The sequence below is a fragment of the Macaca fascicularis genome, chromosome 1 (assembly GCF_037993035.2).
Source record: "Macaca fascicularis isolate 582-1 chromosome 1, T2T-MFA8v1.1".
Classification (NCBI taxonomy): domain Eukaryota; kingdom Metazoa; phylum Chordata; class Mammalia; order Primates; family Cercopithecidae; genus Macaca; species Macaca fascicularis.
Genome location: NC_088375.1, coordinates 4,333,112 through 4,344,871, shown reverse-complemented (window position 1 = coordinate 4,344,871; position 11,760 = coordinate 4,333,112). Strand labels below are relative to the sequence as shown.

At 41.7% G+C, this 11,760-nt stretch overlaps 2 protein-coding genes across 10 annotated transcripts in view; one reads left to right on the top strand and one right to left on the bottom strand.

The window, feature by feature from the left end:
* The first annotated feature begins 543 nt into the window (after positions 1-543).
* COX20 (cytochrome c oxidase assembly factor COX20) lies at positions 544-8,682 on the top strand. Of its 8 annotated transcripts, none has more exons than XR_012431872.1 (4): positions 544-1,055; positions 7,341-7,455; positions 7,609-7,672; positions 8,433-8,682. XR_012431872.1 is itself a non-coding variant. In XM_015431942.3 (4 exons), the coding sequence occupies exons 1-4, from the start codon at positions 559-561 to the stop codon at positions 8,566-8,568; spliced, it is 687 nt and encodes a 228-aa protein (XP_015287428.3). In that variant the 5' UTR covers positions 544-558; the 3' UTR covers positions 8,569-8,682. The 8 variants fall into 8 exon arrangements, 4 of the variants coding, with proteins under 4 accessions (XP_015287428.3, XP_065396473.1, XP_005539672.2 ...); XR_010585108.1 differs by having other exon boundaries at positions 544-1,247; XM_015431942.3 differs by having other exon boundaries at positions 544-930.
* The window catches only part of HNRNPU (heterogeneous nuclear ribonucleoprotein U), a 22,416-nt gene continuing 18,014 nt past the window's right edge, over positions 7,359-11,760 (bottom strand). For both annotated transcript variants that reach the window (XM_065540265.2, XM_074033772.1), the window contains exon 16: positions 7,359-10,688. The gene's annotated coding sequence lies outside the window, so the exon portion shown is untranslated. The remainder of the gene's footprint in view (positions 10,689-11,760) is intronic.

The window sequence follows — 11,760 nt, the reverse complement described above, 5'->3', positions numbered from 1 at the left end:
AGCAGCAGAGTTCGAAGCAGCATGACTTTGCACAATGACATACTCTACAAGTCCAGTCTCCCAAGAGTGCCCTTTGAAATACATATAACCTGAACGTGAAATGTAAAAGTACATAAAGGAGGCATAAAGTTAAAGGGGAAAAATTATAAATACTAGAAAAAATTGCTTTGTATTATTTGGATGGCTGAAAAATGGGCTCGACCCTGCACGCACGCGTTCTCGATTTGAGCTCGCCAATATGCAGTATTTTGTTTCACGTTATGGCGCAGTCGTAGGGAAGAGTGAAACGTGGAACACGACTTCACATCAAAAATGCACGTTGCAGAGGCATTTTTCCTCGGGGACGCAGGAAGACTTCGCCCCACGCGCGCCCTCCCCGCGGACACCAACGTCCTGACGCAAGTTCATTAGCGAGCCGCTCCCTCCATTTTGTCCCCCGTCTCCTTTAGGCGAACTGCGCCGTGCTATTTTAAAGCCACTTAGTAATGAAACTATAAAAGGGAGGAAGTGGGGTGGGCGTGGGAGCCCCGTTTGCGCGAGGCAGGCGCTGGGGACTAAATGGCTGCTGGTGCGGAGTGTGGCTGCCCCGGCACCAAAGGCTCGTCCCGTGGCCGGAAGGACAAAGGACACTTAGGGGACGAGGGCCGCCGAGCCAGCGCTGAGCGCCTTCCGGGTCGGTGGGCTGGGGCGGGCTGTGGGCTGCGCCGACCCCCGCAGCGGGGCCCACCCCGCGGGACAAAGCAGCGGCGCCGCGCCCGCTCCCTCCAACGCGGCCCCGCCCCTCGGCGCGCGCCCGGGGCTCGTGCACGTGAGCACGCGCGCCAGAGAAGACGGTTAGAAATGGCGGTTGGGGCGGAGGAGGGGGCTGGGGCGGGAAGCGGAGCTCTCTGGCTCGGTTCCGCCCCCGCCCCGCCAGGAATCCGGGAGCCGGTTTGTTTTCCGAACCCTTCTCCTTCCGTGCTCCCGACCCTGCAGGCTGTGTGCCGGGCTGGGAAGAAAATGTGGCCCGTTCGATGGAACAAAGGACATGACAGCCCAGGCACCAGCCCGTCCCGGTGCGGCCACTGCGGAGTATTAGGAACGTTCCCTAAAATGGCGGCCGGCGCGTGGGGACGGGGCGGGAGGCGGCGGCTCAAGGGGGCGGGACGGGGAGGGGCGCGGCTGGCCAGGCTTCTGCTCCGGCGACCCCGGCGGTGAGGGCGGGTGGAGTCGCGGAGTCGTCCTCATGGCCGCCGCGCCGGAGCCCGGTGAGCCCAAGGAGAGGAAGGTAACCCGGGGGTCGGCGGGGCGCGCGCCGCGGGTGGGCGGTGAGGACGGTCTCCGCGGAGCTCCAAGGCCCGGAGCACGTGCCACTGGCTTCTCTGCCACCCATGGGCTTGAAACTTAACTGTTCCTAGTTCTTATCCCCAGCCCCCAACATTTTAATCTAAGTTGCCGGGACAAAATTGACCAAAACTAGGGGGAGGAGGGGACCAGTAGTACTAATGACTTACTACAGGTCATTATGAAATAAACTAACAATACTGAATCTTTTGGCGAGAAAATTTTGCTGCTAAGGGCACTGCACTGTAATTTGCTAGTAAAGGCTAATAGAGATTAAAGCTCCCTTGAGGACAGGTGCCTTGTCTTTAACACGTTGTATTCATCACTTTTAACACAGGAGTAAGTAATTGATGAGGGATGACTTGATTGTACTACGATGAGATGATGGGTTTTCTTCTCCATCACCAGTAGCCTCCCTAGCTGGTGTCCCTGTACTGTCTCCTGAATCCACCTTCCACTGTTATCCGCTGGCCCCTTCCAGTCTGTAAACTGGACAGTTTTCAGCCCTCTGCCTAACATCCGGTCGTAGCAGCCCATCCCAACTCTTTAAGGATAAAACCCAAATTCTTGGTATAGTAAAGCTAAACCAAGCGCTCTCCCTGGAAGGGCTCCTGTGTTTCACCAAAGCTGACTTAGGTACTTTCCCCGTCTTCCCAGGCATCCTGTACGTCGTTACACTTATCATATTGGAAGGCAATAAATGATCTTGCGTGGGCTCCTTATTAAGAGCAGGGAACCCAATTTCTATTCTCAGGGCAGAACAGGTATTCAGAAAAGGATAATGGAAGAGGAAAAAAGTTTTAATATAAACTATGGAGATCGTAACATTGGCTAATCATGAGCAAGTATTTATAGAAGACCCACTGTGTGCTAAACGGCTCCTAATATATACTTTTAAGATATTCTCTCAGCTTGGAAATTGTGCTCACTTCTTGCTCTTGCTTGCTTCTCTGGTGGGCTTCCATCTAAATTTGGCCAAGACATCAGATCATACGGTTAATATTAACACATATTGTATAAATTGTTTTCATACTTAATAGCCAACAGGTTTTGTCAGTTTACGTACTACTGGTGCCTTATCTATTTTTACTCTCCCATACACTGCCCATTTGGAATAAGCTTAGTGGTTTGTTTTTTTTAAAAAAAAAAAAAAAAAGATCCTTGCATACACACAGTAAATCCTAGATTCAGTTTTGTGATAAACACTGGAATCCTGAATGGGACTTTTGGTAGGAGACAACTGCTTTTTATAAAGGTCATAAAGGTGGTTTAATCCATGGAAATTAAAAAAAAAAAGGATCAACATTGACCTATTTAATTGGCCCATCAGTAAGTAGCAAAACAATATTGTAGTTGTTGAAATGAAGATAGTTATAAGCCTCAAACTGAGCATGGTCAGAGGTGGGAGGCCAAAAAACAAAAAATCGCTCATGAAACAGTAGTACCTATCAGAGCCCATCAAAAAGCTAATTAATAGAAGCTATGACGAATTAACAGCCCAAGGTACTGTCAGAAAAGAAGCCTGTGGTATTTTTTTAAAAAGAATTTGTCAGTGATCATTACAGCACAACCCAGGGAGAAGGATTATTTTAAGAATTAGCAAACCTAAAGTAAAAATGGGAGTTACCAAGCTGGCATACCTTGACAGAACTAGCCCCTAAAATCTGTCCTCTGCCACATTCTTGTCCTTCAGGAAACTTTAAAATGTGAAATTTGGTACATGTAAATTCACATTCAGGTAAATTCTTAATTCACCCATTCAAAATATATTTACAGAGTGCCTACTGAGTATTAGGCACTACACTAGGTACTAGACTGATGGAGACAGGAAAAATCCCTTTAAGGAGCTGACATTCTACTCGGGGAATCAATAAGCAAGACTTCTGCCGAGCCAGTGATGCAGAGATCAGGAGAAAGGCGGCATGTGTTCGGTAACAACCGTCTCAGCTTGTTAGAGGAATGGCAAGGCCACGGTGCCTGGACTAGTGGCCAAGAGTGGGATATGAAAGAGCACGGGATCATGCAGGGCCTTTGGAGCAATGGTAAGGATTCTGAGCATAATCGAAGGCTACAGAGGATTTATTATAGTCATCTGGTACACATTTTTGTGAGTAGAATCAAGATCTGAAAAGGTACTGTTGATAGATGGTAATTTGATAGGACAGGTTGAGCTTCCCACTTCAAAAAAAACCCAAACATTTTCTTTTAGTGTCTTATCAGTTTCAGATTTAGGATGCTCAACCTGTATTAGCAATGAAGTTGGTGGGCAGTGGTTTGGCTCAGGATGTATTTAGAATGTAGATCCTTCCAGACTTGTTAATACATTGAATGTGGATTTGATGAAGGAATCAAGGATGACTCTTAGGTTTTGGGTCTGAAAATTGGTTGAGTAGTGAGTGTGCCATTAAGAGGCCGGTTTGGAGGTGAAAATGTATTTTGCAAATACTAGGTTCAAGGTGCTTTTTATACATAAAAGTGTCATTCAGCAGATGAATGAGGCTGAAGCTTGGGAGAAATTAGGGTTTGATTGAGAAATCTGGAGTCATGATATAATGGCATTTAATTGAAAGCCTTGAGAGACCTAGGAAGAGACTGGATTTCAAAGGAGGTAAGAGTGGCACTTCAACATCAGGAGGGAACAGCAGCAACAAAGATGTCAATGAAATGGAAAACCAGGAGACGTATTTGAAGCCAAGTAAAAGTAAAAAAGTTTCAAAAACAAATGATAATTTGTGCTACATATGCTGAGATGCAGACTAAGATAGACTGCAGTGGATGTCTTTTGGAGGTCTTGACTGGTGTCAAGTTCAGTGGATAGATGCCTCACTCAAGTGAGTTAAAGGGAGAATGGGAGGTTTTAAGTAGAAAAGCACACTTAAACTCAGAAAGTTTTGCCCCGAAAGGATGGTAATTTAGGAGGCTGATGAGGGGAGAGGGGTGTACAGAGGATTTTTGGTTTTTTTTGAGATGAAGTCTTGCTGTGTTGCCCAGGCTGGAGTGCAGTGGTGCCATCTTGGCTCACTGCAACCTCCGCCCCCCGGGCTCACGCGATTCTGCCTCAGCCTCCCGAATAGCTGGGACTGCAGGCATGTGCCACCATGCCTGGCTAATTTTTTGTACTTTAGTAGAGACAGGGTTTTGCCATGTTGGCCAGGCTGGTCTCAAACTTCCGGCCTCAGGTGATCTACCCACTTTGGTCTCCCAAGGTGCTGGGAGTACAAGCGTGAGTCACTGTGCCTGGTCAAGAGGGTTGATAGTAAATTATTGCAAGTAAAAAAACTAACAAATGAAAGGAGTAGCTACAGAGGCCAAGCCCGAGTACGCGAGAGGGAAATCAAGTGCCCAAGTGGGAAGACTAGTGTTAGACAGTCTTCCTTTGCAATTCATCCTTTGCAACCAGAGGAAAGACAAATACGGGCACTGAAGCAGATTTAGTGGTGGAACATCAACTGGCTCTAATTTGATCAGATCTGTTTCTATACTTTATTGACATTCTGGCTTGGAAATCTCTTGAGCTTTCCTTAGATCCATCAGGGTGAGCTGGTAAAGCTGCTTTTCTAAATTTAAGCTTTAAAAATGTCTTAACATTTCCTTAATTTATTTTTAAGGGTTCCTATTTGTTAGTGGCAAAGAGTTAAATCTTAAGTTTGCAGGCTACTTAAGGAATGGAAATGTTTAAGGCATGTATATTATGAACAGAATATTTCCATATATAAATACAATACTTCAAAGGGAGTTATGCCCGGGATCCTTTATTCATCTGCACTTCTGAGCATTTTACAGTTCAGTGTACTTGACTGTAAAGGTATACAGGCTCAAGTCGTTGCATATTCTTCCCATTTTGATAGAAATTGTAGGCATTTATGTACTGAATCGTATTACTTCTTAGACATGTGACAACTGGAAAGGTGCCCACGGAACCCTTCAGCCTTGGTTATTTCTTAATGATGTGGTTTGGCACAATGGAAATGTCATAGGCTTTGGGGTGAAACTGACTTCTACCTCCACTCCTGCCAACACTTATTATTAGCCTTTTAAGTCCCCGAGACTGTTTCAGAGGTAATCTCACAGAGAGGCTGGAGAATTACAAAACATGTAGAGAGCCTGGCACTATTACCCACCCACCCCCACAACCAGCAGCTCTTAATTATGAGATCAGCCACTATTATTTTAGATCAGAGAGTTTTGTTGGGGATTGGGTTTGTTTCAGAAGGCACTATTTTAAATAGGATGTGTAGCTTCTATTTAGATATTTGCCTTTAAAGCCAGCTGAGCTATTTTCCTATTGTTTGCAAATTTACTTTTGTTAAAAATGAAAATTTCCTAAAGCAGTGTTTGCCCAGTCTGATAGTCAATCAGAAAAAACCACCTGGAGTTTTCTAAATAGATTCCAATGAATCTAAATCAGAATCTGAGAGTGGGACTAGAAAATACTTAGTGCTGCCCTGTGGTAGAAGCTGGTCTCGCACTCGCATCTTTGCACCTAAGACTAGAGATAAAACTGGTACTAACCCTCTGGCCCCAGCATCCCATCCTTGGGGAAATAGGCTAGTTAAGGGGTAGTCCTGGACTGGAGTGGTAAGTCCAGCATTCCCCATTTGCATAACACTACCCGCATGATCATATATCACCTGAGCTTTCATGCTGATAGGAGAAAAGTCTTTTTGCTAAATGAAATCCCCCAACCTCTTGGTAATGTGAAGAACTGTACTGCAAAGCTTTGAAACAATCCTGTGTTAGGCATGCAGTTGGGAGCAGGGGGCCAGACAGGGAGAGGGAAAAAATGGAATAGAATGATTCAAGAGTAAATAATTTTTGCTTTATTATGAACCAAATCACATTTTGTCTCTTTCAACAGATGCTTGAGCCAAAGCAGCAAACATAGGCAGAAATACAATTGAGAATATATATCTTCATGTTTCAACCTTTAATCTGACTTGCCTTTTACTGTCCTTTCCCCATTTCTTCTAACGTCTTTTGCCTTACAATATATTACCTTCTAGGTATCACCTCATCCTATAGAATCCTCTTCTAGTTTTAATGTCCTGCCCCAAATACTAACCCATTGAAGATAACTATGAAACCTTTAAATGGACAGAGTGGTTCCTTTTAAAAGCAGCCTTACTGAAAATCTGATACATACTGAATCAAGTTTTAGAAAACAATTACAATGACTTTTCTAAACTTTTGTGTTGACAGAAATGCCAGTTCAGCAGTGTGACTGTTCTTTCAAATGTCTGTCTTGCCGCCCTAGTGACAGACATCCCAGTTGAACATATTGGGAAAAAGAAATACATAAATCCAATGAAGACTGTAGAAAAAGAAGTCATTTTAGCACTTGAAGAAACTTCAGTCACCTAACCCAATCCGTTCATGTTATAGATTGAGACCATGGAGATAAAAGTAGCCTATAGAATACAAAAGTTAGCGGCAGATCTGAGAGAAAAATCCCGCTCTTTGGATCCGCGGGTTTTTCACCACACCTAGCTATCGTTACCATGTATTATGAACAAAGAATCAAATATAATCAAGTGCAGCCTCACTTCACAGGCAAGAAAAGAGACTAGAGTTTAATATATTGTCCATGTTTATCTTAACATGAAACATTTACTCTTACAACCACAGTTGACGTTAACCTAGTTAATAAAATATGAAAGGTTTTTAAATGGCACTACATAAGCAAACATGACTCAAATTACTTCTTCCGTTTCTGCTTCCCAAATTATTGGAGTTATTGAAGCAAACTATGCTGCTTTCAATTTCAGTGATAGGCATAAAAGTTACCCTATTGCTTAAGGGTGTTCTGGTCCAATTTTTAAGGCTTTCAGATTGAAAGATTCAGACTGCACACCAAAGCTGGACAAAGACAATACAAGCTGATTTAGGTTTTCACATGGCACATATTCTAGTTTAAACCCTTAACTACAACAAAATAAATGGTGTTGTCATTTTTGCCAAACCACCCCAAAATGAAATACTTTCTTACTCAATCTAGGTTTTTTTTTTTTTCATTCTAGGCCTTTAAGCTCCTAGGATTTTTAGATGTTGAAAATATTCCCTGTGCCCGGGATTCAATATTGTATGGTTCATTAGGATCTATTGTGGCTGGCTTTGGACATTTTTTGTTCACTAGTGAGTATCTGTGTTTATTTTATTTCTCTATGTACTAAAAAATGCATTTCTCTATGTGATGAAAGATTTTTTTTCTAGATGGAGTAATGTATATAACAGGCAACTATAACAGGCATTTATATTCTAATTGACTGTTACGCTTATTTTTGACAGGTAGAATTAAAAGATCATGTGATGTTGGAGTAGGAGGGTTTATCTTGGTGACTTTGGGATGCTGGTATGTTTGCTAAGTATTCATGATAGGTTATCTAATTCAAAAAGCACGTTTTCAGAGCAATCTCCCATTGTGAGATACTCACCCTCAATGAAGAATCTTGACTTTTAAGGACATTTTCATGGAAATCTGTCTTAAAATGCTTGAACGCATAAATGCGTATTAGATATTCCATTAAAAAGAAAGCTGTGGTTTTGACACTTCACTTAGGAAAGCCTCAACCATTTCCCTTACCCTAATACTTATTTCATCCCTGCTTATTCATATCTGAAAATGCTACTTTAAGAATGTGTTTATAACCACTGATCAGTGAAAATATGGATGAGCCTCAAATATTTGCCGGACCTAAGAGTACGATATGTACATACTATATGGTTCCATTTATACATGAATTTCTGCAGTGAACTATTTAAGGTGATAGAAATAATTATATGTAGACATAGCATTATTATCCTGTTAATGAGAGCAAATACTAGTTTCTTATAATAAACAATGCTATCAGAAGACTGAAAACTAATGGATTTTATCATTTACAAACTGTTATGTAGACATCCTTTTCTTTCCTAATAAAAAAGAATGTGTTGATAGTATTCTGACACCAATACTGCCCAAAAATAGCACTATAAATTAGAACATTCATATTTTTCAGTCTCAGGGTAGTCATCTGTAAGTATTTAAGTTCTGTGTGATTTATAGAGAATTTCATAAATTAATTTCTCTAGGACTTAATAGTAACAATTTATTCATATTCTTTTCTTCCAAGGTTTCATTGTAGGTATAATTATGCAAAGCAAAGAATCTGGGAAAGAATTGCCAGAGAAGAAATTAAAAAGAAGATATTATATGAAGGTACCCACCTCGATCCTGAAAGAAAACACAACAGCAACAGCAGCAATTGAACAATCTTGAGCACAGAAAAGTCAATGTGAACGAAGTTAATTAAGATCAACCACACAAAACATTTCATGTGCAATAAGCTCTCAATCAAATAAATAAAGTTTAAGTTGTAGTCATTTTTTTTCCCCCACTTGTATGGAATGAAAACTTGCCATTTTATTCTGGCCCCATGTCTACTGCCAGGATAGCATTCTTACATGTTACATATAGTGGACTTGTCATACTTAAAATGTGAAAGAATTATAAAACCTAGTGTTTAATGTACTTGGAAAGAGTTTCCTTGTAGTAGTAAGTATAGAGTTTAATGATAAGTAAACTTCCCTTAACAAAAACCTCAACCTTATTAGTATCCCATTAAAAAGCAGCAACTACTTACTGACTTCTTAAAAGATTTAAAACGAAGGGATTTTATCACTTTGCAAATTATTTTTTAAATGCATTCATCATTTGACAGTATTCTCTCATTTCTTAAAATGTGAGTCATCTTCCAAAAGAGTTGTTTTTAACTGCCCTAAACATTTTTGGGAAAGTATGCAGGGTTTAAATTTTTAAGTATAATTAGTTTTGAATTTAAATATGCACATGGAACTTGTTTGGCAGACTGATGCAATAGAAAAATAATTGCAGTATTACTATTAATGTAAACAATCCATTTGAAAGTCAATCAGCTGCTCCCATTAAAATATTATTTAAAATACAAGAATACCCACAGCATCTAACTAAATCCTCAGGATTTACTCTCTGGAGAAATTCTCCCTTTCTAGGAAAATGAAGTTATTCCTGGTTCTAATCTGTACAATTACTTTAAGAAAATCTATTAAATATAACAAAACACAAGCTAGATGCTTAAGAAATGCTTAAAGAAATACTGGGGGGAAGACACCAGCAGTCAACAAGATTGTGGCCATTTCTGGTCCTATTATTTTGATGTACCATGGAAGGCACAGAAATAGCAAAGAAAATATTATTTTGATCTACATCTTTTTCTAAAGAAAAATGGAGCTTGCTCCAGTTCAATTCACAAGAACATTTTCCCTCCCATGCCCACCTTTTCTTGTGGCTGTCGCTAGGAAGGTTATGATGCAGAGGCTGTGTGGTTTACCAAATGCCTTAACTTAGCAGTGAATGACACTGTCAAACACATGTTGAGGGAAAATTTTTACTGATTCACAAAAAGGAAGACAGTTTGCCCACTCTTAGTGGCACAAATCAAAGCTGCATGCAGTCTACATTATCCAAATTAGTTATAACCAAATAATTGTTAAAAAATTCTGCCGGGCGCGGTGGCTCACACCTGTAATCCCAGCACTTCGGGAGGCCGAGGCAGGCAGATCACCTGAGGTCAGGAGTTCAAGACCGGCCTGGCCAACATGGTGAAACCCTGTCTTGTCTAAAAATACAAAAATTAGCCAGGCATGGTGGTGCATGCCTGTGGTCCCAGGTACTGAGGAGGCTGAGGCAGGAGAATCACTTGAACCCGAGGTGGGGCGGGCGGAGGTTGCTGTGAGCCGAGATTGCGCCACTGCACTCTAGCCTAGGTGATAGAGACTCTCTCGAATTTAAAAAAAAAAAAAAAATCCATAGGATATTCAACCATGTTTTCAGAGGCAGCACTGCATGAATGTGGGAAAATATTGATGATCACTAATCAATAATCTGATAACTGTGGACAGGCCACTTATACTTAGTTATCCCTTGGTATCCACAGGCCCAAGTCCCTTGAAATAAAATGCCCTCATATTTGCATATAATCTACATACATTTTCCCATATACTTTAAGTCATCTCTAATTACTTACAATGCCTAATATAAAATAAATGCCCTGTAAATATAGTTATTATTTTCCTTTTTTTTTGTTGTTGTTTCATTGTTATTTTTTGTCTTTACCTCCAGTATTTTCAACCCACGGTTGGTTGAATCCAAGGATGCAGAACTGGAGGACATGGAGGGCTGACGTGTAACATACGTAACATGTAAAACAGGTCCCTTCCAGCACTAGCACACTGCAATTACATCTTACCCTGAGTAAGAGAGAAGCTCTCTCTTGGCTGGTAAAATTTCCAATGTCTTCACCAATAACAAGGTTAGCTCATTTTCACAGAAGTTTGCATAAACTGGAAACCTGGATAAAAACAAATTTGTAACATATTTGGTTGGATTTTTTTTTAAATGCTTCATGTATTTACATGATAACTTTTATTCTTGTGCTATTAAGATTTTACAAGTGTATTAATAAATTACTAAAGTCTGTAACACCCACCCTCAATAAGGAGAAACCAGTAGACACTTCCAGTCTCTCCTACCAATGTCTACCCTACCATCCAACTTCACGTCCAAACTGTAGTGTTTTGCTAAACCTTCAATGCACTGTGACCCTTTTTTTTCTCTTGAGATGGAGTTTCATTCCCGTTGCCCAGGCTGGAGTGCAGTGGCATGATCTTGGCTCACTGCAACCTCCACCTCCCGGGTTCAAGCAATTCTCCTGCCTCAGCCTCCCACGTAGCTGGGATTACAGGTGCATGCCACCACATCTGGCTAATTTTTGCATTTTTAGTAGAGACAGGGTTTCACCATGTTGGCCAGGCTGGTCTTGAACTGACCTCAGGTGATCCGCCTGCCTCAGCCTCCCAAAGTGCTGGGATTACAGGCGTGAGCCACCGCCCCTGGCACATTATGGCCTTTATACCCTATCCACGCTGCCACTTTTTCGTTTCACTTGGAATGGCTTTTTTACTTCCTCTCTGTAACTTTCCATTCTTTTGCTCACTAGCTTCTGGGAACTACAATCACCTTTTAAGTTCTCACTATTTTGTGTCTTATAATTGTTGGTGCTTTCCTTGGTCACCAGCAGTGTCAGGTACCATCACGTACAGCCTAAGTTTCTCACTGGCAAAAACCTTGGCCATTTTTATCTTTACATTCTCATCCAAGTATCTGGCACAAAATAGTCAATAAATACTAGACAAAATAGTCCAGGTTCCTGGCCGGGCGCGGTGGTTCACACCTGTAATCCCAGCACTTTGGGAGGCCAAGGCGGGCAGATCACATGGTTAGAAGTTCGAGACCAGCCTGGCCAACCATGGTGAAACCCCGTCTGTACTAAAAAACGAAATATAAAAATTAGTCTGGCATGGTGGTGTGCAACTGTAATCCCAGCTACTCGGGAGGCTGAAGCAGGAGAATTGCTTGCACCT

What these genes read in the sequence shown, in the direction of transcription:
- COX20 (XM_015431942.3), top strand. Translation starts at nt 559, where the DNA reads ATGGCTGCTGGTGCGGAGTGTGGCTGCCCCGGCACCAAAGGCTCGTCC. An exon ending in TGGACATTTTTTGTTCACTA is followed by an intron (nt 7,456 to 7,608) that starts GTGAGTATCTGT and finishes TATTTTTGACAG; the next exon opens with GTAGAATTAAAAGATCATGT. An exon ending in TTGGTGACTTTGGGATGCTG is followed by an intron (nt 7,673 to 8,432) that starts GTATGTTTGCTA and finishes TTTTCTTCCAAG; the next exon opens with GTTTCATTGTAGGTATAATT.